The sequence below is a fragment of the Phragmites australis genome, chromosome 14, assembly GCF_958298935.1.
Source record: "Phragmites australis chromosome 14, lpPhrAust1.1, whole genome shotgun sequence".
NCBI classification, from domain to species: domain Eukaryota; kingdom Viridiplantae; phylum Streptophyta; class Magnoliopsida; order Poales; family Poaceae; genus Phragmites; species Phragmites australis.
The window spans coordinates 26,894,984-26,921,867 of record NC_084934.1 but is presented as its reverse complement, the minus strand read 5'-3'; the positions used below and the strand labels follow the sequence as shown (position 1 = coordinate 26,921,867).

General features: G+C 43.8%; 2 protein-coding genes and 6 non-coding genes across 9 annotated transcripts; 7 read left to right on the top strand and 1 right to left on the bottom strand.

Moving 5' to 3' along the window:
- The first annotated feature begins 8,086 nt into the window (after positions 1 to 8,086).
- LOC133891194 (small ribosomal subunit protein uS3y-like) lies at positions 8,087 to 10,730 on the top strand. Of its 2 annotated transcripts, XM_062331914.1 has the most exons (7): positions 8,087 to 8,934; positions 9,033 to 9,180; positions 9,277 to 9,448; positions 10,019 to 10,073; positions 10,169 to 10,300; positions 10,395 to 10,521; positions 10,557 to 10,730. In XM_062331914.1, the coding sequence occupies exons 1-7, from the start codon at positions 8,899 to 8,901 to the stop codon at positions 10,583 to 10,585; spliced, it is 699 nt and encodes a 232-aa protein (XP_062187898.1). In that variant the 5' UTR covers positions 8,087 to 8,898; the 3' UTR covers positions 10,586 to 10,730. The 2 variants fall into 2 exon arrangements, with proteins under 2 accessions (XP_062187898.1, XP_062187897.1); XM_062331913.1 differs by having other exon boundaries at positions 10,395 to 10,601.
- A 184-nt stretch (positions 10,731 to 10,914) lies between these two features.
- On the top strand, positions 10,915 to 11,053 carry LOC133891852 (small nucleolar RNA snoR135). The gene has a single exon (XR_009904307.1). It is a non-coding gene; the product is annotated as a small nucleolar RNA snoR135 (small nucleolar RNA).
- A 249-nt stretch (positions 11,054 to 11,302) lies between these two features.
- On the top strand, positions 11,303 to 11,442 carry LOC133891849 (small nucleolar RNA snoR135). The gene has a single exon (XR_009904304.1). It is a non-coding gene; the product is annotated as a small nucleolar RNA snoR135 (small nucleolar RNA).
- Positions 11,443 to 11,694: 252 nt separating this feature from the next.
- On the top strand, positions 11,695 to 11,834 carry LOC133891848 (small nucleolar RNA snoR135). Its single transcript, XR_009904303.1, has one exon. It is a non-coding gene; the product is annotated as a small nucleolar RNA snoR135 (small nucleolar RNA).
- A 254-nt stretch (positions 11,835 to 12,088) lies between these two features.
- On the top strand, positions 12,089 to 12,228 carry LOC133891851 (small nucleolar RNA snoR135). Its single transcript, XR_009904306.1, has one exon. It is a non-coding gene; the product is annotated as a small nucleolar RNA snoR135 (small nucleolar RNA).
- A 672-nt stretch (positions 12,229 to 12,900) lies between these two features.
- On the top strand, positions 12,901 to 13,040 carry LOC133891850 (small nucleolar RNA snoR135). Its single transcript, XR_009904305.1, has one exon. It is a non-coding gene; the product is annotated as a small nucleolar RNA snoR135 (small nucleolar RNA).
- A 212-nt stretch (positions 13,041 to 13,252) lies between these two features.
- LOC133891853 (small nucleolar RNA snoR135) lies at positions 13,253 to 13,401 on the top strand. Its single transcript, XR_009904308.1, has one exon. It is a non-coding gene; the product is annotated as a small nucleolar RNA snoR135 (small nucleolar RNA).
- A 1,784-nt stretch (positions 13,402 to 15,185) lies between these two features.
- Positions 15,186 to 20,711, bottom strand: LOC133891193 (PHD finger protein ALFIN-LIKE 9-like). Its single transcript, XM_062331912.1, has 5 exons — positions 20,495 to 20,711; positions 20,320 to 20,352; positions 16,810 to 17,038; positions 16,074 to 16,200; positions 15,186 to 15,701 (listed from the first exon to the last, which is right to left on the bottom strand). Exons 1-5 carry the CDS (start codon positions 20,583 to 20,585, stop codon positions 15,372 to 15,374), a joined length of 810 nt encoding a protein of 269 aa, XP_062187896.1. The 5' UTR covers positions 20,586 to 20,711; the 3' UTR covers positions 15,186 to 15,371.
- Between the last annotated feature and the right edge of the window lie 6,173 nt (positions 20,712 to 26,884).

The window sequence follows — 26,884 nt, the reverse complement described above, 5'->3', positions numbered from 1 at the left end:
GTTATACCAAAGATAGTACTAATTTTAAATGAGAAATAACAAAAACGTCCTTAGAAACTAGCCCAAATATTCTAGAATCTACCGTAAATAAATAGGTAAGAGATATATTATAGGGATAAAATTGAAAACTACGTCTAAAAAATGTGGAGTGACAAATATTTGAAAACAAATAAAATGATAATTATTGAAAAAAGAAGGAAGTAGATGGCAATGACCCCATCCTATAACAGAGAGAAGACCCTGATCGTCTACTCGCCTAGCTACGCCCATGGGCCAACCCACTTGCATTTCTTCGCATGTCACATAGATACATCCGTATTTTATTCGTATATATATAATGAGTTCAAGGAACATTAACATCATGGACTCGATTTAGCAATGCTTCTACCACAGTAACAAAGAGAACTTGCTGGATGCTAGAGAAGCAGTAGTCTATCTTTCATGGAATCTACAGACATGGATGCAGCTGGTCAAGCGTATGAACTTAACACAAGAACAATCAGCTTTGTGCCAGACCAACCAACATATTCCGATTCCCATGAAGTATGTAGCACTTCAGAGCTACTGATGCAAAACTTATCTGTTCAGTTCAGGAATTGAAATGGCAGAGCACACAGAGACAAACAACGCCTTACCACAAACTAAACTCAAAATGGAATACTGCTCATCAAACCTTTTGCAAGTGAGAAGGAAACTCCACCCACCTTATTTTCTGGGGATATCCTTGGAAGAACATGTTGAATAGCACACTCCAAGTACCCAGATGCCTTGAGAAATATTTCAATAGAAGCTCGTTTGTTATCTGAAAAAAAAACAGAATCACGCAGGATAATTATAATACTGCATTGGCCACAAATTAGAATTATTGAGAATTATAAATGCACCTCCACAGCCTTAAAAGATAACCAATACAGATTTCTGCAACAACGAGGAGTGGAATTTATGTTACAGACCTTCAGATACTTTGCTTGAGATAAACGCAGCATAGCCATCAAGTGCAGAATCGACAACACCTCGTACCAAGCACTGGGCAATGCCGTCTCCTAGCAACAGAAGCCAGCTTAATCAGTACCCCTCCAGTAATGCAGAATGCAAGACATACACTGCAGGGACAGACGCTTCCAGACCTCTGCGTCATCCTCTTGGTTCATCCATGAAAACTCTATCTTATCTTCCAAGTCGCTTCCTGCTAAGAATTGAGCCAAAGTGAGTCTTCACTAAAAGAAGAAGAATTGAGCCAAAATGAAGGGAACAGTGATTGACACAGATTTGTTTCATCTCATGCGGAGCAAGATGGAAGAGCAACAAATACAAAAGTTACCCTCCTTTAACAGTCCTAGAAGAACTGGAAAGTACTCTTCCAAAGCCCGCAGAAGATGAGCTGATGTAGATCCTCGTACAGGCACCGTTTTCAGATAGTTAATTACTTCTGTCTGCTCTCGCACACTCGCATAAGTATCAAGCTATCAGGCAAACTGATAGTGCCTCATGAGCAGCCATGACCACTATTTGACTCCTTTGCGACATGGATGGTGCCACCGAGCGTGGAGTGGGCCGGGATACCGCCGCCGGCGCGGCCACCGGCAGCGTTGACGGTGGCCGCGTTGGCATCGGCAGGCAGTTCATGTCGAGTAAGCGAATTTTATAGAACTCGATTCTACAAAAGACATTTTTCTCGTGATGATACGTGTTCACTCATTCTCTTTCATTTTCAGCTCAGCTATTGGATCACAGGATGAATAGGATCTTACGAGAATCTTTCTGGATTGTATCCTATAAAATTTGCTTCCCCATGCCGAACCAACTATCGTGGACCACCGGGTTCGACGGTTGCCACCGTGGCGAACCACAGAACAGCAATGGCTGCAGGGGCGCCGCTGAGAGACTACGCTTATCTCCCAGCCAAGAACCGAACACGAATCATCAGCATCATGTATCAAATAATATGCAGAAAACCCGTGGATCTGAAGATGAAGCAAAAAGATCTCAGCTTTGAGAGGAGGAGGTCGAGCGAATCCAAGCTGGAGCCGGCGTCGGAGTAGCTACCGCTCTGGTGGCACCGGAGGGGCGCCAAGGGGAGTCGTGGCTTGGGGCAAAAGAGCGGGCTCTTGGAGTCGCAAACGATGGGATGGGACTGTAGAACGATATTCTGGCATCAAATATATACAACAGCATATAAAAAAAAGAAAGAAAAAAAAACAGAGAGAGGAAGAGAGTGGCCCGGCCGGCCTCTCTCCTTTTGGGCCGGCCCGGCTCTCTTCTTTTCTCCCGGACCAAGCCGGCCCGGCCCATCCCGGGCCACCTTACCCTCACACGCCGGTTGCCCTAGGGCGCCTGGGCGCTGTTCCTCTTCCTCGCGTCGCCCGAGCGGCCGCCTCTCTCCCTCGCGCGCGCCGCCGCCTCGCTCGAGCCGCGCGTCCCGCCGGCCAAGTCGGCTCTCCCCCTTTCCCCTCCCTGCTCCTTGGGCCTACACCGCTCTCCCACGCAGCCCGAGCTGCCCTAGCTCCCTGTGTCCACACCGCACCGCGGCTCTCCTCCTCGGCCATGCCCCTGGGCTCGAGCCCGCCCGAGCTGCGCTGCCCCTAAGCCAAGCCTCACCCTCTGATCCTCAACGGATTGAGGCGAGTTCGGTTGGACTCTATCTCTATCTCTTCCCCGATTTCAAATCAGTTTGGGGATTGCTTCGGATAATCTCGGCCACCGCGATTTCTGCAAATTTGGGCCGGCTACATGCTCTTATCTCCTCCTGTGGGAACCCCGGGCCACCTCTATAAAAGGCAGGGAGGGGGTGCCCGGGAGGGAGGATGAATCTTTGGAGCTCTGCTGCGCCGAAGCTGTGCTGCTAGGTGTGTTTGCTGAGCAGCTGGGCCTTCCCCTCCCCGCTAGCAAGCTTCGCCATCGGCAAGGAGAAATTGATAGAAGCCTCTGCCGCTTCTACCGCACCCACGCCCCCTAGGACGCGCCTCCGATCCGTCGCCATCACCACCATGACGCTGACCCAAGGTGAGCCCTGGCCGTGACTTTTCTCTGTGATGCACGGCCTTGCCGTCGTAGCCGGTGCTCCGGCTGTGCCGTTGCTCTTCCCCCCTTCTGCTCTGTGATAGCCCGGCCTTCGTGCCGTCGTGCATATGCTACTGTCTTGCTCACGCTTGTCCCCGGCCTTCGCGTCGGCGTGCTCTTGCTCTGTGTACTTGCCGTTGTGCCTGCTGAGGCCCGACTGTTGCTCGTCCTGTTGATATGTGCTGATGCCGCACCATGCTCTATTCGACCCCTGGCCATGGCCATGTCGGCGAGCCTCTGACAGTGCTGGTGTCGTGCCGTGGATCTCGTGATGTTGCTAGCCCGGCCATGGTGTTGTCTCTCTGTTTATGCGTGCCATTGCGCCGCCCGTCTGTCTGGCCGTGCCATCGTGCCGCCTTTGTGCTCGCTGATGCGGCGTGCCCGTTGGCCAGTGATGAAAACTGAGGCCCGGCCGCTATGCTTCATGCTGATGTTCTGTGATAGCCCGGCCTTCGTGCCGTCGTGCTCGGAGACCGCCGATGATGCTAAAACTGAGGCTCTCCTTTCCTCCTCCTGTTCTTAGCCGAATGGTGGTGGCCTGGTGCTACCCTTCTCTACGGTGGGGATGCTATGCACTGATGTCTGGCCGTCGTGCCATGAGGCTTGCATTCATATGGCTACTGCTTGTCAGTGATCGTGTGTTGCAGAAAATTCAGAGTGTGGGTTTCTTTAGGTTGCCCCGGTATTAAGTTATGATATTGCTAGAGACCTAATCCTTTTTTTAAGGATGTCCGGTGCTACGGCTGATGCCTTTGTGGCTCACATGTTATTACCTAGCCTTTGTGGCGTTCGCCTTTGTGGCACGTTGCCTTCAGACGGCCGATGAGGACAAGTCCGAGGCCCGAAGAGTGAGTTAGTGAGTCAAGCACGGCGTCGGAGCTCCCGGTTGTGGCCATGTTGCTGCTTTCGGTCGAAGCTACGCGTCGTGCCGCGCTCCCAGCCCACCTCTTCATAAAAACACAATTCTGAGGCCTATGTGGCCGATGATGATCCGGGATACATAAACAGTCCAAAAAGCTTATGCCAGACTGTTGTCCCGTACTTTACCGCATTTTATTTCTAACGCTCACTTTGCTTGGTCTTTGTTGCGTGTGACTACAGCCTTGCAGACTCGGAGACGACCTCGGTATGACGACCGCCAGCGCACTTAATCGGAGGTAGCCCGAAGACGGGCGTAATTAACCGGAGAGCCCCACGAGGCCACGGGAACCAAGACAAAGCAATCGCCAAATCATGAAGATAGTCAGATAGCGTGTGCGTTTGAGGAGTAAAACAAGTGTAATCGAAAGATGTACTTTATGAATTCAATATGAATGAATAAAGTTACAATTCCATTACATTGTATCCTGTCTCTTGTATACTCTGTATACTGGCACGCCCGCAATATTACATGCATAATTTCAAATACAAATTCAAACGCTTGACGTTTCGAATCCGCGAAACAGGGACGGCGGAGCAAACGATGGGATGGGACGAAGATGGCGGCGGCGTGATCGACAGGATGGGGAGGGGATGGCGGCTACGGCTAGAGGGGGAGGAACAGCGATGACTGCGGCTAGAGGGGAGAGGAACGGTGGCGACTGCGGCAGGGGCAAGGGCGACGGCGATGGCGACGTAGGTGACTGGATCGAGGGAATGGCAATGTGCCCGTGCGCTCCGTGCGGCACATGAGGGATGCAGGAGGGGGTGGGTTGGGGGTGGGGGCGAGCGCCAATGAGGGCCCACCTATCAGCACACGTGATTAGGAGGAGTTAGAACACGCAAAGATGGACAACGGAAGGAAAATTGTAAATGTTTTAATTAGTAGATATATTAAATTTAGATAAGTTAGACTTGAGATTAGAATAAGAATTTTATTGGACAAAAATATTATTGTCGCTGACACCTAGAACCCCTTCTTCCCTGCGGCACCACACCCCGCAATCCTCCCGCCTCGTGGCGTCACATCCCGTGCCTCCCTGAAGGCTTCCTACTGGCGCGCCTGACACTCCTTCGAGCTTGTCTTCGGTGCCGAGTTCCCCGTCACCGACCTCACCTTCGGCCTCGCCACCCCAACCCTCGCCCCCGCGTGGTTCACCTCCGTGCACCTCTTCTCCGGCGACCCCCTCGAGTCACTTCCCAAGATATATGTCGTCGACGATCTCGCCTTCTCCCCCTCCTTCCGCTCCAACGGTGCCCTCCTAGCCGCTGGCGACAAAAAGGGTGTCGTTCGCATCTTCTGCACTGACAAACCCACGGCGGGCCCCCTCTGCATGCTCTGCTCACGCCGTCCAAACCCGCGTCGTCCGGTACCCGATCTTCGGTGGCGACAAGTTCCACCTCCTCACTGCCGGCTATGACGCGCTCCTTGCCTACTGGGACGTGCCCTCGGAGACGCCTGTCTTTACCGTCTCCACCGTGCACTAGGACTACATCCGCAACGACACCACGTCCCCTATCGACTGTAACCTATTCGCCACTAGCTCCTACGATTGCAGCGTCAGATTGTGGGATGCCCGCATGGGAAACACCGACCCATCTTTGTCTTTCTCCCACGGGGAATTGGTGGAGAGAGTGATGTTCCTACCATCGGGCAGGCTACTGGCCACTGCCGAAGGGAATGCGGCATCCTCAGCCACTGTTGTCTGTGGCTGAACGGAGAAGCTTCTAGATCTTCCGTTGGGGAGTCGCCATGATCCGATCGGGGCAGCCTCCGAATCTAGATTTGTTTTGCTGGTTTTTCTCTGCTTTATTGTGATTTTAATCAGAGTTTTTGCTTTGGTGAATCTTAGGTACGTGGACAAGAGGCTCCACAATAAGTACACTTAATTCGATACTAGTTTTGTTTTGCGCTCGTGTTAATTAAGCACTGCTAAGTCGTGAGATATTTTAGTTTCTAAGGTTTTATGCATCGGTATTGCATAATCTTCGTCACGTGTTATAGAAACTGAACAGTGATGTGCTAGGTTGTCAGCATACTAGGTTTATGTTGGTCGCCTGATCGGCATCTTATGTCATTGGTAACTGGTGGGATTCTATAGGGTAACTGCAACATTTTGTTGATTTGTAATGTCCTTTACTGTGTCGTACTTATCTCGAGTTTCTGTGTTGGCGCCATCGAGCTGTACTAACGTTATTAGTGATTTTCAGAATGTTTTAGCTTAGGTAGTACCCTTTTCGTTAGCTAACTTTATGACAATTCAAAAACTTTACGAGTTCCTTGATTTTCAGACTGCTACTCTTGCTTGGGCAATACAGACCCTTTGTGCCGAATGGCGAATGGCTATCGGGCTGGCACAAGATGAGACTTATGAGAACATACACATTAAAGCATAAGAAGTGTTTTATGACTTGTTTCAGCGGTTCCTGAATCATGATCTACATAGCTGAGTATAGAAATCTAAATAAAACTGTTGTTGAGCTCTTAGTACACTGAAATCCGCGAACCATCCCATTAGCTCTTTGAGTATTCGATTAATTCTGGTTGATTGATGAGTTATGTTCCCTAATTACAGTCACTTTGTTCACATCATTCAGAGCATCAATTTAGTGTTGAGACATTTAGAACATCAATTTAGCGTTGATTTTTACTTAGTAGAAGAAAAAGTCACCATCTTGGTCCATGGAGAGGGAGAGATCGAAGTTGCCGGAGAGGTTGAACGCCATGCATGTGGTGAACCCGGCCACCCTCTCCATCCTCTCCATCACCACCGATGGTTCCACGACTGTCTGGAACCGGGTAGGCATCTTCGTCGCATGGGAGGCTAGATGAATCACCGGTGGGCTGAAAGCTGCTATGATACGCTAGGGCAAGCCGGTGTGGGCTGACAGGAAGGGGATGGTGGGCAGCGGCGGTTGCCATGTCGGGCACGCGAGTGGCCGCTGGTGTCGTGGGGCGAGGCGGAGCGGAGCAGTGGCAAGGGTCTCGGAGTCAGAGACCAAGGCGTAGGCGGAAGGGATCGCTGTAGCGAACGCGAGGCTGTCGCTGAGGGGGTCATAGGTGGCCCATCTCGAGACGCCGGATGTGGGCGAGGAGGAGGATGAGGAAGCGAGGGTGGGTGGAGAGCGGGGGGTGAGAGATGCGAGGAGTCTAGGGTCGGAGGAGGTGGAGGTGGAGGCAGCGAGAGAGGTGGAGGAGGGACCACCTGTCAGGACGTGGACAAGACGTCCTGTTTGATTCGAAAAATACTTTGTATTTTTTAAGTAGTAGAGATAATACTGGTTTAGTAATGAAATTGGTAGTGTTAATTCAAACTGGTAGACATGTTGTATCGTGAGTTCCTAACCTTATTCATGTGCAAGCTTGAGCACCTTTGTATAGTTCAACCTGCCTTTCGATTTGCACTGCTTGCCCAGTGTTATTATTTTGCTGGATTCGTGATATCATTGTCTTCTGAACAGGGGTGGGTCATCAGTTCAGTTTATCACCAGTAGCAGGAAATGATTTTTTAGTTTGAGAAATTGGATGGTTTCGCCGAGTCCAACCATACGATATTCGCTTTGAATCTAACACATATTCCGTTTGAGAAACGGAAAATGTTGTTTTATCACCACTTTATCCTTTTTTCGTGAGCATCATACCTTATTCCTTGCGAGAGCGCGTGAGAACTAATGTGATTTCAATGTTGGCGTCTTTCTAAAGACATAAATAATACTGGATGCTTAAAGAAGGAGAGTGTTAAATATCACATAAAAATTATAATTTTCAGTACAGATAAAAACTACATGCACTTAAAAATTATAATTTTCAATACAAACAAAACTACATATGCTTAAATATAACTAAGCATCTTGTTAACACTAATATAAGAAGCGGTGTTTAAGTAAGAATTTTACCTTTTGTCTAAACACTTGTGCTACTACAGTTAGAAAAAAAACTTGTTTTTCTATAAGCACATCCTCTAAGCACCTAACTGTACATGCTCTAAGATGATGTTAATTACAAATTGCAATTTGTCGGTTTTTTTACGATGGTTCCATCTTCATGCGTGTAGTTGGGCTCGTTAGCATGGCCTTCAGCGATATGATAAGCATATGATAGGGATACAACTTTTTTTTTTCGAATGATAGGGATACAACTAGATACCAAACTACCTCTAGTTCATTAAAAAAAGTTAAAACTTGCATTACTCCTTATTACTGTAGATTTATTTCTTATATATTTTTATCGTATTCCATAAGAAAATACATTTGAGACACACACAACTCCATTAGAAAAGTCTGGCCACTAGCTGCCTATGAAACGCAACCTCAATATTGTCCACGAGCTCCGATTGCCGAGTGCAGTGTGGCCTTCTTATAACCCGTTTGGAATGCATATTCACCCAAAATCCCTGAAAAACAGTATATGCACATCAAACTTGTTTACTTGTTTGTTTCGAGAACAACCTTATGTTAAGGGTATAAATTAATTATCATAAAAATACCTACCGATTTTTTTTAGTTTATTCAATTACATTAATTTTTTAAAATTTTAGTATTATTAGTTAAACTAAAGAGCATCCGTGTATATCCTTAGATTCACTAATTTGCACTCTATCTTATTCATTATTTGGGTGGTCATTGTCAGTGATAGAAAACTTTTGCTATGTTGTCTTCCAAAAAAAAAATTTTCGCTATGCCTTAACAGTTCGCACTGTCCTGAGCCCCTTCAGAACAAAATTGGAAGGAAGCCAGGGGCATAAGTACAAAACTTTCAAACAAAGTAACAAACCCTAGCCGTCCGATCGTGCTACCTCTCTATATATTGCCACTCGTTCCCAACGTTTCACATCCAAATCTAGGGTTTTTATCCTCCTCCTCCTCCGCCGCCGCCGCCGCTCTCACCGCGCCGCCGGACTCTCCCCCGTCCTTTCCCCAATGGCGACTCACGCGCAGACCAGCAAGAAGCGGAAGGTGCGGGCCTGAGCCCTCACATCTAGATCCCGAGCTCGGCTTGCCTGACCCAAGGATTTTATTTCTGATGTGTCGTTTGTTCGCTCGCTCGCTCGCAGTTCGTGGCGGATGGGGTGTTCTTCGCGGAGCTAAACGAGATGCTGACCCGCGAGCTCGCGGAGGACGGCTACTCCGGCGTCGAGGTCCGCGTCACCCCAATGCGCACCGAGATCATCATCCGCGCCACCCGCACCCAGAACGTCCTCGGTACGTGCGTCTCTGCTCCCCCATTCGGATCCGATAGGTACAAGTTTGCTCGGTTTCTAGTTTGGATGCTGAATCTGAGGTTTCGATTTCATCTAGGCGAGAAGGGACGGAGGATCCGGGAGCTGACTTCGGTGGTGCAAAAGCGCTTCAACTTCCCAGAGGGCGGCGTGGAGCTCTACGCCGAGAAAGTGAACAACCGCGGCCTCTGCGCCATTGCTCAGGCCGAGTCCCTTCGCTACAAGCTCCTCGGTGGGCTCGCCGTCCGAAGGTTATATTCTTACTTTTGACATAGTACTGTTATGTCGATTGTCCATACATCGTTGTAATGCTATATAGTTCCAGTCACTTTCACAGCAGGCTTGGCTCATTGCTGTGCCAGACCTGTGTTCGAATGCTGACGAAATTGACCACCGCCCTCTGTTGCATTTTATCAGCTTTGGATGGATTTATTACTAATCTGTTGCTTCAGCGTTGGAGGGATATGATCGTGTATACTTATGAACTAATGCGTTTGTGTATGTTATGATTTTAGTCCTGCTTTGTGTCATGTCGTCTATAAAGCAAATAGGTCACTCTGTGCCAACTTTGTGTCGGAAGACGACTATATCACCTGTGCCAACTAGAATCTCTTTTGAAAAGCTTTGGTGATAGGCTTATGATGTGTTTCTGGTTGGCCACATTACTTGTATTTAAATTTCTTTGGTTTTTTTTTGTTTCGATTGGCTAATTGATACTTAGCTGGCTTTGATTCTTGTTAGTATGCTCTCTTTGTGCACCTTTTGTTTCCCATTTGCATCTATTCTTTTCATCTGACTAAATCAGTTCGTTCGTTTGCCAGGGCTTGTTATGGTGTTCTCAGGTTTGTCATGGAGAGCGGTGCTAAGGGCTGCGAGGTAGGAGTCCTGCTGGAAACCTTAATAGTATGTGTAGTTTTCATTAGATCTCAAATACACGTACAATCCCTTCAATGATCCTTTTGTTTTTCTAGGTTATTGTAAGCGGCAAGCTCAGGGCCCAACGCGCTAAATCCATGAAGTTCAAGGATGGGTACATGATTTCTTCTGGTCATCCTGTCAACCTTTATATTGACTCAGCTGTGAGGCATGTTCTTCTGAGACAGGTTTGATTACTCGTTGATATTATGTGAATCATAAGTTGTCTTTGAATCTTTAGCTTGTTTCTGGCACTGAAGTTCTAGTTTGACGTGCCTTCAGGGTGTGCTGGGTATCAAGGTTAAGATTATGCTTGACTGGGATCCAAAGGGCAAGCAAGGGCCAACCATGCCATTACCTGATCTTGTTACAATTCACCCTGCTAAAGACGAGGACGAACTCTTGAGGCCTCTTGCAGCAGAAATCCCAATTGCTTCTTGAGGCCTCTTGCAGCAGAAATCCCAATTGCTTGAAGTATCCAAGTTTAGGTGAACCGATGCTTGTGATCCAGTTTTTGCATCTGTGTATTTTTTTATTATTAACATTCTCACAAGTAAAAAGAGCTTTACTTTTTAAAGTTGCAAACAGTGGCAATCAATATAATTTTTTCTTTCCTCACTATGGTACTGGATTTGTTTCTTTTTTGGTGCTTAATATGATATATTGTGATTCACTTGACATGTCTTCTAGGCAAGTCATCACATTTCTATAGGTGATGATGAGCAAACCACAGTATGCCTGTTACATGAATATTTTTTCTTTTGCACATGTATAAGGCCTTCATTTGTTAGTCCCTTGTTGCCCTGCAGGATAGTGTGTATTGGCTTTACGCATTTTTATGCGTCTTTTGCTGAAAGTGACTCCTGTCATATCAACCTGAGGAAAGTGGGCAGTTGGGTTAAGCTTATCTGCTTTCTCCAACAATCATTTTCCTCTCACTACCCGAAACATATTTGTGTATTTTTATGCCATCATTATCTGTTTCCATGATGTTGTGACAATAGTTTTCTTTAATCTCTGTATAGCTATCCATAGCATTTGCATGGTTGCATGCTTCCATTTTTATACTACAATCTGTGGCTGCTGGAATGGCTTCAACATTATGAGCAATAGCTCATGTAGGATTGTGGTCAGCATGAATATTTTTTCTCATGCACATATAAGGTCTTTATTTGTTAGTCTCATGTTGCCCTGCAGGATAGTGTGTATTGGCTTTACGCAATTTTTATGCGTATTTTGCCGAAAGTGTTTCCTGCCATATCAACCTGAGGAAAGTGGGCAGTTGGGTTAAGTTTATCTGCTTTCTCCAACAATCATTTTCCTCTCATTATCCGAAACATTTTTGTGTATTTTCATGCCATCATTATTTGTTTCCATGATGACGTGGCTATAGTTTTCTTTAATCTCTGTATAGCTATCCATAGAATTTGCATGGTTGCATGCTTTCATTTTTACGCTACAATTTGTGGCTGCAGGAATGGCTTCAACATTATGATCAATAGCTCATGTAGGATTGTGGTCAACATGAATATTTTTTTCTCTTGCACATGTATAAGGCCTTCATTTGTTTGTCCCGTGTTGCCCTGCAGGATAGTGTGTATTGGCTCTATGCAATTTTTATGCGTATTTTGCCGAAAGTGTTTCCTGCCATATCAACCTGAGGAAAGTGGGCAGTTGGGTTAAGTTTATCTGCTTTCTCCAACAATCATTTTCCTCTCATTATTCGAAACATTTTTGTGTATTTTCATGCCATCATTATTTGTTTCCATGATGTTGTGACAATAGTTTTCTTTAATCTCTGTATAGTTATCCAAAGAATTTGAATGGTTGCAAGCTTTCATTTTTACACTACAATTTGTGGCTGCAGGAATGGCTTAACATTATGATCAATAGCTCATGTAGGATTGTGGCCAGGATGAACATTTTTTTTTTCTCTTGCACATATATAAGGTCTTCATTTGTTAGTCTCATGTTGCCCTGCAGGATAGTGTGTATCGGCTTTACGCAATTTTTATGTGTCTTTTGCCGAAAGTGTTTCCTGCCATATCAACCTGAGGAAAGTGGGCAGTTGGGTTAAGTTTATCTGCTTTCTCCAACAATCATTTTCCTCTCATTATCCGAAACATTTTTGTGTATTTTCATGCCATCATTATTTGTTTCCATGATGTTGTGACAATAGTTTTCTTTAATCTCTGTATAGTTATCCATAGAATTTGCATGGTTGCATGCTTTCATTTTTACACTACAATTTGTGGCTGCAGGAATGGCTTAACATTATGATCAATAGCTCATGTAGGATTGTGGTCAGGATGAACATTTTTTTCTCCTGCACATATATAAGGTCTTCATTTGTTAGTCTCATGTTGCCCTGCAGGATAGTGTGTATCGGCTTTACGCAATTTTTATGCGTCTTTTGCCGAAAGTGACTCCTGCCATCATTTTCCTCTCATGTGACCTGAAATGCACATGTATTCTAGTGCGACACCAATGTCAGAATCTTGGTGATCTCTAGTCTGGCTAAGCTTGTAAAGCATTTGCATGTGGTACTGTTTCTACTGCTAAACTTTATGCATGTAGCGAGTTAGGAAACTGTGTATTTATGCCATGACTATCTGTTTCCATGATGTTGTGACAATAGTTTTCTTTAATCTCTGTATAGCTATCCATAGCATTTGCATGGTTGCATGCTTCCATTTTACACTACAATCTGCAGGAATAGCTTCAACTGGCACGTTCTTTTCATTTGTATTGCACATAGTTTGTTCTTCAGTTTTGAACCACTTGCTGCTCTGCAGGATAGTGTGTATCGGCTTTATGCTCCTTCATTGCATTTTTTGCCGAAAGTGTTTCCTGCCATATCAACCTGAGGAAAGTGGGCAGTTGGGTTAAGCTTATCTGCTTTCTCCAACAATCATTTTCCTCTCATGTGACCTGAAATGCACATGTATTCTAGTGCGACACCAATGTCAGAATCTTGGTGATCTCTAGTCTGGCTAAGCTTGTAAAGCATTTGCATGTGGTACTGTTTCTACTGCTAAACTTTATGCATGTAGCGAGTTAGGAAACTGATCTGATAGATTGATTGGTGAATTGTACATGAATACAATTGTTACATGTGCTTTTTATTCGTATGAATGCCATGTGCAGGATGAGTGTGAACGGCATAGAACTAATCATTGTGATACTTGCCACCTGAACTTGTTTCGTGCTACATCAATTTGAGAAAAATGGCCAGTTGAGTTAGGCCTGATGGCTTATGGTTTTCTCAACAATCATTTTTCACATATTTTCTCTGCCTTCTTTTTCGAGTTAAAATTTCTGTTGTATTTGGCACTCGTATATTAATGTTAAAGGTTTCGTTATGTTTCCTGTTGGAACGCATATAGATTCTTGCATTGTTGGTATATGGTGCCTGTCCCTATTTTTGTGGTAGATTGATTGGTTTCTGTGCTATCATCGGATGTTATTATGGTCTGGTGTTTGTCTGGTTGGCGCAGGATATTTGTATCGGCAGCATATGCTGTTATCTGTGCATTGTTGCCGAGCGATCCTGCAAAATTGACCACGTGGAGGATGGCGTTTCATTTGCATTCTCGTTTCATGGAATGCGTTAAGCTGCCCTCCATATACAACTCTGCATTATATTGATTGTGCCAGACACCCTTTGTGATAGACTGTTGTCTTTGGATTTTGTTTATGCCAATGAAGCCCGTATGTCCGTTTAGATTACCTTGCCGGTTGCATTATTTCTGATGTGGGGCAAAACGAAGGCTAGCCTATGGTCAAAGATGTTTCACTACTGAACCAAGACAATGGCGCCCGACTTGTCCAGTGTGCAAACAATGTATGATGAGTTCGGTAGAATTGATTCCAATAGCCACTTTCTGGAGCGCTATTTTCTGAAGATTTGTCAACTTAATCAGAGAAGTTCGGCGTTACCTGCAGGGCTTGTTTTTTAAGCTGATGCTGCTGCGTGGGTGATTTCTGCAGGAAAAATAGTCTTTTGCAAATATGCAGTTTTGCTGGAGGCTGGAGGGTGACAAACAGAATACCGCAATTTGTAAAATCTATAATGTATGCAGTTTTGGCAAAGGAAAGTGTTGGCATTCGTTACTTCATGTATGTATTCCAGAACATTTGGGAAATCTGCAACGACGTTAGTAGACTACGCCCGGTCTATCACTACCTTGTGTAGCTATCACCTTTTCCAAACTTCTAATGTAATTTTCTGTTTCTATGAAGGTTCTGGTTATTATGGAAACTCGTTGGTATGAAAATCCTAACAGGCCCCGTGGTCTAAGGTAGTGTTATCAGGTTTACGGATGTTAATGGGGGTCGATCCCTGATTCGCGGCGAATTTACCTGTTAGGAGATAGGGATTGGAGATTTTGCCTTCTATGGGGATTTAAATGGTAGAAAAATAATCTGTCAGGTCTAATTGGGATATGTATGAGAAAGCATTCTTCGTCCCTGGGGACCTGTCCTAGGCTTATCTATTAAAATTTAGCATCGTGTGGACTTGCTATTTTGTTTGTTTGGTGGGGTAAGACCGCGATTTGTTGGGGTGAGACCGCTAGAGAATGATAACGAGGTATGTAATTATCTTGGTCCAACACCAAACCTTGAGAAGAATGGACCAATTAGATTGCTGCATGTGTGGACTCGAGACACTACACATATCTTGGGTCATTGAGCCGCCTCTTACTCGGTTGTAGAACTGCTGTATGCAGCCGTGCATTCTACTTGTTAGCAGAGATGATTCCCGTTAAGTCATCATTCTCCACGTGTGGACGAAGATAAGAAGAAAATAGTCCCCACAGGTGTGAGGAGAGATATGAAATTTTCCCTCGTTCAAAAAAAGATGGAGAACCATTTTCCAACGGGGAGTTCTCCGTTGACAACCCTAATCAGGTTGCAACAACCTTCAAATCATAAAATGACGCTCGCAAAACGAGCTATATTTAGATCCACTATAAAGGGACGTACGTGGTTGTAGGGTTTAGGAACAGAGAAATTCATGCGAGCAGCATAGTGGCCTCTGCACAGGAACAGAGAACGGTAGCCAGCACCAAATGAACAGAGCAAATGCCAAATGAATTCCTTGTGAAAATCCAGCTAAACACGAAACCTCTTCACGCCAAGTAGAGTTACATTGTTTACAAGCAGCCTAGCCAAAATGGCTCAACTACTTTCGACAAGTTTACAGTCACAGCCATTGCAACTACAGCAACAGCTTTGCCAACCAGCACGCCGGCCACCTTAGGACAGGCGGGCTCGCTTGCTGTTGCCGCCGCCGCCGCCGCCGCTGCAGGACGGGCATTTGTACTGCTTGATGTGCTCGGCCTTGGCGGCCGTGATCTTGACGCACTTGCCGTGGAACCACTTCTCGCAGATGTCGCAGCAGATCCAGAACTCGTCGGGGCCGTAGCTCTCCCCGCACGCGCCGCAGAGGGTCTCTCCGTGCTCCCCCTCGCTGCCGCCACAGCTGCCGTCTTCCTCCTCGGCCGAGCCTTCATCAGCGGGGGCGGGGTCTTCTTCCTTCACCTGGGGCGGCGGCTTTGGCTGCTTCACCTTTGGCTCGGATGATTTCTGCATTTTTCAGAACAGGGGGTGGTGCAGATTGAGCCATTCATACGTGATGTAAGCACATTTAAGCAGGATATTTTCTCTGTATAAAAATGTATGCAGTTCTGGACAAGGTGCAGAATTTTGACTGCTAATATGAGCAACACTTACATAGTGGCAACAAAGAGTTCAGTACAGTTCAAGAGATTTATACACTGGATCAAACAGGTAATAAATGGATTGATTTGATGAAAGATATGAACAAATGAATCAAATATACCGAAAAAGAAACATATGTCACTGCTGCACTTTATGGGTAAATATTGGATGGATTTCAAGATCAGTTGAACTTAAGACAGAACAATGGTACATGTATATCCAGAGAATGAGCAGTACCGTTTTGTTGTTGGACTTGGATTTGTTATTGTTGTGGTAATTATTGCTTGGTGCCTTGGTTTTACTCTTCCCACTAACAACTTCTAAAGTCGTGGGAAGTTCATTGATCATACCAAACAGGCGCTTCCTGCGTAATAGCAACAGGTCCTTGTGAAGATATGACATTAATGCTAACCATAAAATCATGTTCGGCATTTCCTTAATACCAGAACAACTCCCCCCAAGAACATTACCATAAGTCCTACTGAAAGTTACTAACCAAAAAACATTAATTTCAATTTCGAGTCAATGAAGGCAAAGCGAATCAGTTGTCTCTCTCGATAACCCTAGCCCTAGCAAAGCATGGCCTAACATTGCAAAAGGATAGGAATTGTTTCATACTGCCACTGTCAAGTCTTACATTTTTTCAAGCCAATTTTCGAATTGCTTCACAAATTCCTGTCCAGGTTTGATTAACTTTTGTTCCATGCAGTTTGACCATGTCATTCTTCAGTAAGCCAAATAATTCCCAACAGATGTTACACTATCCTATGCTTAAGCAGTAGTTATAATTTAAACTATCTTTTCCAGATCTATCACCTGCCGAAATTGGGTCCAACAGTGTACATATTAAGCATTACATGTCTGTAGGAAAGCTATATATAAAGTGGGAACACAGATAGAAGAGAAAGGCAAGAAGTAAAAGAAGATAAAGAAACTGCAGTATAGATTCCAGAAAGATGGAATGGAAAGTAACCTGTCATTTTTATCAAAACCAAATCGAGCACCAAAGTAAAATGCAACAGAAAGTAACCATGCATCACTGTGTACAGCAACCATGGACAACCAATCTTTGTCCTGCATTCCGTCTCGTGCAAAGTTGATGCCCAATGCAGGCTCTGGGAGCTCAGGTGGCACCTCCTCTGCAGGCAAATTTACTTCCCAATTCTCATTGGGAAACCCATAGAGGCACAAGTTTTCCTTTTCTGAAGAAGAGAAAACATAATTATGCCAGGCTAGACAAATATATCTGCTATAGTTATGATGACATGTTCAGTAGATGCTCTGTTGAAAAGAAGAGGATGAAAATGCTCAGAATGTGAACATGAATTAACTCGGCAATGCTAAAATATGATCACTTCACATCTCCCTAACAAATAAACATCAAATGCAAGGTCATCATCTCCCTAACAACAGATGCAGGTTATCATATAAAGATTCAACAATGAGCTATATAAAAACTACAATAATTCAACAGCTAGAACGCTACAAGATATATGAGCAGACTACGAATGTTAAGCCACATTCTAATATACTATATGAAGGATCAATAAATCAAGCTAGTGCGTTGACGGGAGTTATGGCTTAGGACGAAAAGGATAGCATATCAGTAATGATCAAATTGTCAAACAATCAGTCCACAGTCCACTAGGGAAACGGTGACTTCGCGTTATGTTGGTAATTTGTGGATCAATCCCTATATCACCATATGGTGGAATTTCCCTTGTAATTAACACACTACACATGCCTAATGACTTTTGGCGTTAATTGCACAAACCATCAGTGGGAAACTAGCAAAAGGCCCCTTCATTTTTACTCTAAAATATACAACACACCCTTCTTCTTTTTGTTTCAAATGATCGATGAGTTTCTCTCCATCACTCCCTCCAAGGTATACATATACAGCAGCAACAACAACAACAATAACAAAGCCTTTCAGTCCCAAACAAGTTGGGGTAGACTAGAGATGAAACCCATAAGATCTTGCAAGTCTAGTCATGGCTCTGGCACTTGGATAGCTAACTTCCACGCACCCCTGTCCATGGCTAGTTCTTTGGTGATATTCCAGTCTTTCAGATCCCTCTTTACAGACTCCTCCCATGTCAAGTTTGGTCTACCTCGACCTCTCTTGACATTATCCGCACGCTTTATTCTTCCGCTATGTACAGGCGCTTCTGAGGGCCTGCGTTGTATATGTCCAAACCATCTCAAACGATGTTGGACAAGCTTCTCTTCAATTGGTGCTACACCAACTCTATCACGTATCCGATCCTTTCTTGTGTGGCCACACATCCATCTCAGCATGCGCATCTCCGCTACACTCAACCGTTGGACATGTCGCCTTTTAGTTGGCCAACATTCTGCGCCATACAACATCGCTGGTCTAATTGCCGTCCTATAGAACCTGCCTTTTAGCTTCTGTGGTACTCTCTTGTCGCAGAGGACGCCGGAAGCTTGGCGCCACTTCATCCATCCGACTTTGATTCGATGGCTCACATCTTCATCGATTTCACCATCCTTCTGCAGCATCGACCCCAAATATTGAAAGGTATCCTTCTGAGGTATCACCTGCCCGTCAAGGCAAACCTCATCCTCCTCGTGCCTAGTAGTACTAAAATCGCACATCATGTACTCAGTTTTAGTTCTACTAAGCCTAAAACCCTTCGACTCCAAGGTCTGTCTTCACAGCTCCAACTTTCCATTTACCCCCGTCCGACTATCGTCGACTAGCACCACATCGTCTGCAAAGAGCATACACCATGGGATATCACCTTGTATATCCCTTGTGACCTCATCCATCACCAAAGCAAAAAGATAAGGGCTCAAAGCTGACCCTTGGTGCAGTTCTATTCTAATTGGAAAATCATTTTCTAGGGAAAAAAGACGCTTGTTCAGAAGATCATAATTCCTACCAAAAGGTCCAACGTTCACTATGCTTCCACCAGACAACTCATAGGCTTTAGACAGTAGGGTAACGGCATGTGATTCAATCTGATTCACCAAACAATGATATAATTCACACAAAAAACGACTTGAGAACTGACAAATGATGATTGAGGATCTTCATGAGAATTTAGAACAATTAAGGATCTTCATGGCAACGCTCTCCCTGGTCTCCTCCACATTCAATAGTGAGTTAGTGACAGTAAAGTGTTCAGAACATTTGTGAGGCTGTAATGTCATGGAAGAAGAGGCAAAGAGAATGATCGACAAAAGGCCCCATGTAATCAACAACACGATACTTTAAATCTATGGGGAATGTAAGCTAGTTCCCCATCACTAAGTCATCTTATGATTAAACTACACCATCATCTTGTGGATCCCAACAGCACTGCCCTTTGCTCTATGGCCTATGCAACAGTAGAATTGTACCCATGGGTAGCCAAGTTCAGTGACAACCATGGGGTCAGAACTCAAACTGCCACCGGCCTCTGTTCCACACACAAAGCAGGAGATAGAGCTCCGATTATTACTGCAGGCATGTAACCCACCCTTCCAAGTCAAAAGAATTACAGAATCATAGTTAGGCCAGAAGAATCACACCCCGCGAATGCGCTTGTAGCGCGTTGATTGTTTCGCTGGTGGGCGAACGACCGGTCGGGAGTTTGACTCCCGGCCTCGCACCGGGGCTTGTAAATAGATTTCTTCCGGACAGCCTCGAGCGCCTGTGGACCACAATGGGAGCACGACGTGTCCGTCGCTTGTGGAGCCAGAGGCTTCGTGAATCTCTTCAGCAAGCGTGTGTGTATAGGATGTAGGTCTAGCATGTGTCTTAGGGTGTGTGCATGTGTAGGGTATGATGTGTGTTTGGGTATACGCCAAATACTACAGCTTGTACCCTAGAGGCTCCAAACAAGAAAAAAGAAGAATCACACCTCACCTACCAAGCAGGACCCACTAATGTTGAAGTGAGCTGAACTCAACAACCCAAACTCAAACAGGTACAAGGACAGTGCTGTACCATAGCAGCACATACAAAAAGGTAGAAGATTCAGCTTTAAGAGTCCTAATGAGAGGAGCTTAAGAAAGGTTTGAGCAATCAGTGGACTTTGGATTAATCTGAACCGTCCATCTCTGGTCATGCTGCTGCTGAGACCTTCTACAGTTCCCACTTCCCACCCTAACCTCAGAGTCAGTAGGACACTTATTATTAAATCCTAAAATTAAGTCCTTGTACTTCAAATTCTGAGAGCATCAGGTAGCACTCATACTATATTCCTGCTCCTACACGGGTGCACACTGCATACTAGTGTTCTGTAATCTTTGGATTCAGAGTAAAGCATTTCTAGAGCACACACAGTAACACTCAGTTTAGCATCTACCTAGATGTAAAACCGAAAAAGTATTGACCAGAACTATGACAGAACACTCATCCCTAACTGAAAAATGCATTGCGTGCAAAAAATTCTGGAGCACAGAACAACAAAACCTGGAAAAACAAAGCAATAAAAAGTTACAACGCAAATACAAGCAAGAATTCACTCACCCGGGTCGCATTGCTGGAAGAAATCCTCCACATCTGCAGCAAGAACCAGCGAAAACCAATCACCGAACCATCCAAGAACCCGACAAAACCCTCCACGGCTCCAGGGACAGCAGAAAATTTGAAACTTCACATCTTTGGCCATAAAATTCAGTGTTTGAACGAATCAATCGCCTACCTGTGGTGAGCGCGCGGATTATGCCGGCGCGGCGGCCCTTGAAGTCCCGGAACACCTCCTCCACCGTCCGGGGGTTGTACTGCGGGTCCATTTGGAGCGGTGATTCGAGCGCTGCAGACGAAGATTTGCTGCCGTTTTATTCTGGCATTTTTTTTTGGGTCTTCTCTTCAAGCGGAGGGGGGTTTAAAACGAGAGAGAGAGAGAGCAGCAGCAGCTGCAGCAGGAGGAGGAGGGAGAGGAGCGGACGCGAGGGGTGGGAACGCGGGTTAAGTGGATTGGAGAGGCTGGAACGTGTCCGTGCTGGTGGGCCCCGCGGCCCACGAGACCGGAGTACTGCCCGTTTTATCCTGTTTCCTTTTCTTACTTTTTTTTTGCGTGATTTTCCTTTTCTTAGCTTGTAGATTTTACATTCCTATTGGGCCTGTAAGTTTTTGTTGGGCTGGTTTTTGGACTTTGGAATTGAATGCGGAAATTAGCTGCAAGTTTGTGGCAATGCAAGCACATTCAGGTCCTTCGCGTCTAAGTTTGCCGTACAGTCAAGTATGATTTGCCGCAAAAAAATATGATTAAAAAATTCTTAGCCACAAGTGAGACTTGTTACGGTTATAACAGTCAATCAAACATTTATATAAAAATATATGACATAACTAATCTTAGTATAGCAAACTTAGACGCGAACAAAACAAACCCTTAACTCCCACTAAGGCGCCGTCAAACAAAAGGGCTACAAACAAGCAAATTCCATCAAATGAACAAGTACATGGCCATTAACACACTAAGAAGGGCTACTCGCCGGTTCTATTATGAACAGACATCCTTTTGGGTTAAACATGTGATCAATTAGTCATTAGCAGTTATACCAATGGAACACCCATTCAGGTGGAACTGCCACCCAAATGGACATGTACTTATCCCTTATCCCTTAAACATGTATATATATATGTGTAATCTCATCAATCAATAGTGACTTTCTGATTCTCAAAAAGACTACTTAGAACACGTTATCAGCACATAGCCTCAAACCACTCAGCATTCACATAAATCATAGAAGCAAAGGACCATCAGCTACCACCATCACAACAACCAGAGGACTCGAAGGTCTCTCCCAGCACAAAAGGTAAAGAAAGAAGATGGCTTCACCTTCATCCACCACTGGAGAAGTTCTTCGATGCCTGATGAATTTGGAGGCGGCAGTTCTCCGGCACATCTCGCCGCTCGGCCAACCATGTGCTCGTCGCCGTCGCCGCGCTCGTACACGTGGTCCTCGCCGTCGTGGCCACCACCATAGTCCTCCAAGGGCTCTAGCACTGTCCCCGCTGGCCCTCCACCCACGATGGCAGCACGCAGCGGCGCTGCACCTTTCTTCAACAGCACTTCGACGGTGACGTCCGAGGAGGAGGAGGAAGATTCGGAGGAGCGTGTGTGGTTGTACTCCCCGGAGTATACTCCACTGTCTCCTCCAATGGCCGACGCGGCTCCCTTTACTGCGATGGCAGAACCAACTCCGGAAATCCGTCGCCGCAATTGGATCTTCTGCGTCCGTAGCGGCAGAAGCCTCCCGGGAGCAACGACGGACTACAGTCCCGCCTCTTCTTCCCGGGGCATCGACCTCAACACTGTAGGATCAAGGATACCGACTAGAGGGGGGTGAATAGGCGGTTTTAAAAACTAATTGACACGTGATTAAGAAAACTTACGAAATTGAACTTATGATCACTAGTAATAAAAAGGGACAACTAAGAGCAAAGTCGAAGGTTTGCAAACTAGGTGACATGCAACAACTTAAAGACTAGAAATATAATTTTTTTGAAGTAAATTACATGAAAGATAAATAGCTCAACAATAAAGTAAATGCTCAAGGAAGCAAAGGAATTTTCCCATGGTATCGGTGATTTGCCGATCACCCCTAGTCCACGTTGAGGTGAGTTCAAGCTACAATCCGCTTCTCAATCAAGTATTCAATTCTCCAAGGAGAAAGGACTCACACCGAGCAACTTGATCTTAAGTCGGAATTGACAAGAACTACTCAAACCTCGATTCCACTAGTGATGCACTTTGTCGCTCTGGCAAGGTGTGCTCAAGCCTCTCATAGCCACCACCGTGGCTTCTTCACAATCTCCTTGAAGAGCTCGACGGTACTACAACCTCCAAGCCGTCTAGGAGGCGGCAACCTCCAAGAGTAAAAAACCGATGTCGCTTGCTTGAAGAATCACTAGTGCCTAATTGCTCAAACTCTTGAAATTATGCATTAGATGCTCTCAAACCTCTCAAAGATACAACACTTAATCAAGAGAGGGAGAGGAGGAATTCAAGAGCTCCAAGTACGTGTATTGAATAACTAGAGTGCAAGAGAGGGCTCATAAGGACCAGCCAACCTCATATTTATAGCCTTCACATTAAATTCGACCGTTACTGTGGTTCTGACACAAGAGCAACTATGGCGGTCTGACCGGCAGACCAGTTCGGTCGGACCGTCATATCCCAAAACCTTCTGCGCCAGGATTGTTTGACCGAGCCACTCGGTTGGTCAGACCACCAAGCAGGAACTACTAATATTGCTATACAGCGGTCAAACCGGCCGAAGGCCTGGTCAGACCGCCACACTGAGGTACAGCAGTCAGACTACCTTTAGGCCAATCAGACCACTAACAACCAGAAAACACTAAGGCAACCTTTTCATGGGATCCTCAGAAGCTAAGATTTCTTATCTCTATATGAATGCAAGTTTGAGCAAATTGGCACTATAAAGACCTCAAGTAAACATACACCAACCTCTCTTTATAGTACGACATTTATCCTATCAAACCGGTCATTTTCTTCTTTAGATACCTTTGACTTGATATAACACTATGTTTCCTATCAAACCTCTTTCACTTGATATAACACTATATTCCAAACTTTCGCATATTGGCCATACACTAAGTAGTACTCTAATACTACTATGAGATCTACGCTATGTCCAACACATAGAGACTATCCTTAAAGCGCGTACCCAATATCAAATTTGGAACTAAGGCCTACACCTTTTAAGGTGATTATCTTAATTCATATCTCATATTGACCATACACAAGGTAGTATCTATGTACTACTGTGGGATCTATACTATATTTGCACATAGTGACTATCCTCTATGTGCGTACCCAATTTGAGTATGAATTAAAGAAGTTCTATACCAATTTTGGTGATTACCTTCGTAGTGTTAACACAATATTTGCATAACACAAGTTAGTGAAATTAATGGTATCTACTGCATAATTACAGATTATGCCCCCACTACTGAAAGGTTTACACCATCTTAGTGACTACCTTTAATGTGTTACCAATATAATTTGAGGTCTACACTATGTAACTCAAGTATCAACTTGACTTTACAATTTTTGCACTATTACAACATTACCATGATTCTTTAATTTACCTAAAATGTAAATTCATTCAATCATTTGTCAATTTGTAGGACAAAATATCTAACATTGAGTTTGAAAGACTCGAGTTATATGGCAAAAACTATCTAACATGGGCAATGGACATGAAGATAAGTCTATCATCCCGCGAACTTATGACGGCAATTAATCCTCCTCAAGAGGGAGATCTGCCACTTCAAGATCAAATCAAGCATGGGACTTTATACTACATAAGGCACCATTTACATCCAGATTTAAAATCTGAATACTTGATGGATGAAAATCCACATAACCTATGGAACTCGCTCAAAGAGCGATATGAACAGCAAAAGACAATAATACTACCTGAAGAGCAACGCGAATGGTCCAACATTCACCGTCAGGACTTTAAATCCATTGGAGAATACAACCATGTTGTTCACAAGATCTGCTCAAGAATGCTTTTTTTTTTTGACAAATCTCCCACCGATGTGGAGAGAATAGAAAAAACTTTGTCTACAATGCTTCCTGCTCATAGGGTATTGCAACAACAATATCATGCTAGGAACTATCAGCACTATTATGAATTAATTTATACTTTACTTCAGACTGAAAAGTATGATGAACTTCTTTTAAAGAATCATCACTAGCGCCCTACAGGCACTAGCCATTTGCCTTAAGTAAATTCAAATATTCACAACACTAAGAGGTTCGACGGCAACAAACGCCGCCCAAAGAGCTTCAAAGGCAAGTAGAACCACATCAAGAAGTAGAAATTCCATAGAAATAACAAGGGGAATGGCATTTTCAACAACAACAAAGATAAATCTGACATTTATCGTAAATGTGGTTGCTATAGCCACACAACTAAGAAAAGCCATACCCCCAGAACACTTGGTTGATCTCTACCTTAAGTTCGTGGGACAAAGCTGACCAATTCAAGGCAAAAGATTTGAAGCTTATTTCAATATTCAACCTAACACCACCAGAACGACAAGTTGTTCCCAAAACGTTCATCCAGAACTGAACAACGACATCACTCTTCAACAGCAAAAAGACCTTGAGAGCATGGACAATATGCTTATGGAATTTGCTTCCAACGACTTATTTGGAGACCTCAATTAGATTGCCAATTAATTAGATATTATTATATTTATATCCTACATAGTATTGTAATAGGTTGTTGTCATCTTATACCGTTGCATATTCCAATAATGTATCAACACATTGATACTCAATAAAGTTGTATGTATTCTATATATATCTATGAAGAATTTTACATTCTCTAGTTCTATATATATAGATGATTACGGGAGACAATCCAATGAAAAAGGAGATGTGCTTAGTGAATAGTTATACCATTAACTCTATACTAAGGGAGACCGCTCAACTCCCAAATCAAAATAAGAATTTCTTTTAAAAAGGGATATTCCAACAATGATGATTGTCCGTGTGTCTTCATAAAGAAATCCTCAACAGGATTTTGTATTATCTCTATGTATGTTGATGATCTCAATATCATCGAAAATACAGAAGATATAGATGAAGCACGCAATCATCTAAAGACGGAATTTAAAATGAAGGATTTGGGTAAAACCAAATTTTGCTTGGGAATACAACTCGAGCATCATCCTTCAGGTATTCTACTACACCAAGCCACATATACCCAGAAAATATTGGAGAAAATTAATATGAAAAAATCATACCCTTCCAAGATTCTCATGGTTGTTCGATCTCTTGATATGTAGAAAGATCCATTTAGACCACAGGAGGAAGGAGAAGAGATACTAAGAACCGAGGTTCCTTATCTCAGTGCCATTGGGACGCTTATGTATCTTGCAAATTGCACCAGGCCTGATATCGCATTTGCAGTAAACTTACTAGCTAGGCATAGCGCTACTCCAACTAAACGTCATTGGATAGGAGTTAAGAATATCTTACGATATCTCGAAGGCACTATAGATCTTGGTCTTTTCTTTCAAAGAAATCAAGACATGAATATAATTTAATACACTGACGCTGGTTACTTATCACATTCCCATAATGCCAGGTTATGAACAGGTTTTGTGTTCTTAAATGGTAGAACAGTCATTTCATGAAAATCTTCAAAACAGATTCTAGTGGCTACATCCACTAATTATTCTAAAATAATTGCATTATATGAAGCATCACGTGAATGCATATGACTTCGCAGAATGATCAACCACATACAACAATCATGCGGTATTGGTTCTATTCGATCACCGATAATTATCTATAAAGATAATTCTGCATGCATTGCTCAAATGCAAACAGGTTACATAAAGAGTAATATAACTAAACATATTGCCCCTAAAATGTTCTATCTTTATGAATTATAAAATAATAGAGAAATAGAAATCTTACAAGTCAAATCATGTGATAATCTTGCTAATTTGTTCACCAAGTCCTTACCGACTTCTACATTCCAAAAATATGTTAAAGGAATTGGTATGCGACGACTGCGAGATTTGTAAGATTCAGGGGGAGTTGATCCCTGAATAAATAACTGGTTCTATTATATTACTCTTTTTCTTTATGAGTTTTTCCTATACGATTTCTCATATAAGATTTTTAATAAGGCAATATCTATTTTGTTCCTCCTATTTTTCCAATATGGTTTTCTAAGATTTTAAATATGATCCAAAGATCATAATTATTACTCTTTAAGCTCACCAATGTGTTTTCTCATATAACCTTACAATGAGGCAATAACTGATATATACATATCATTTTCTCCTTATATTTTTCTATTAGGTTTTAAAGGAGTTTTAATGGTATATCAACATATAACATATTATTTCTCATCATATTTTTTCCACAGGGTTTTTAGAGGAGTTTTCAACAAAAAAAATTTACATACAAGATAATTGATCAAGGGGGAGTGTTATGAATAGACACCCTTTTAGGTTAAACATATGATCAATTAGTCATTAACAGTTACAACAATGAGACACCCATTCAGGTGGAATTGCCACCGAATGGATATGT

Coding starts and splice junctions, on each gene's coding strand:
- LOC133891194 (XM_062331913.1), top strand. CDS start 8,899: ATGGCGACTCACGCGCAGACCAGCAAGAAGCGGAAG. Junction 8,935..9,032: donor AGACCAGCAAGAAGCGGAAG/GTGCGGGCCTGA, acceptor GCTCGCTCGCAG/TTCGTGGCGGATGGGGTGTT. Junction 10,074..10,168: donor GCGGTGCTAAGGGCTGCGAG/GTAGGAGTCCTG, acceptor TTGTTTTTCTAG/GTTATTGTAAGCGGCAAGCT.
- LOC133891193 (XM_062331912.1), bottom strand. CDS start 20,585: ATGGACCCGCAGTACAACCCCCGGACGGTGGAGGAGGTGTTCCGGGAC. Junction 20,353..20,494: donor AATCCGCGCGCTCACCACAG/GTAGGCGATTGA, acceptor TTCTTGCTGCAG/ATGTGGAGGATTTCTTCCAG. Junction 16,201..16,809: donor GGTTTTGATAAAAATGACAG/GTTACTTTCCAT, acceptor GCTATTACGCAG/GAAGCGCCTGTTTGGTATGA.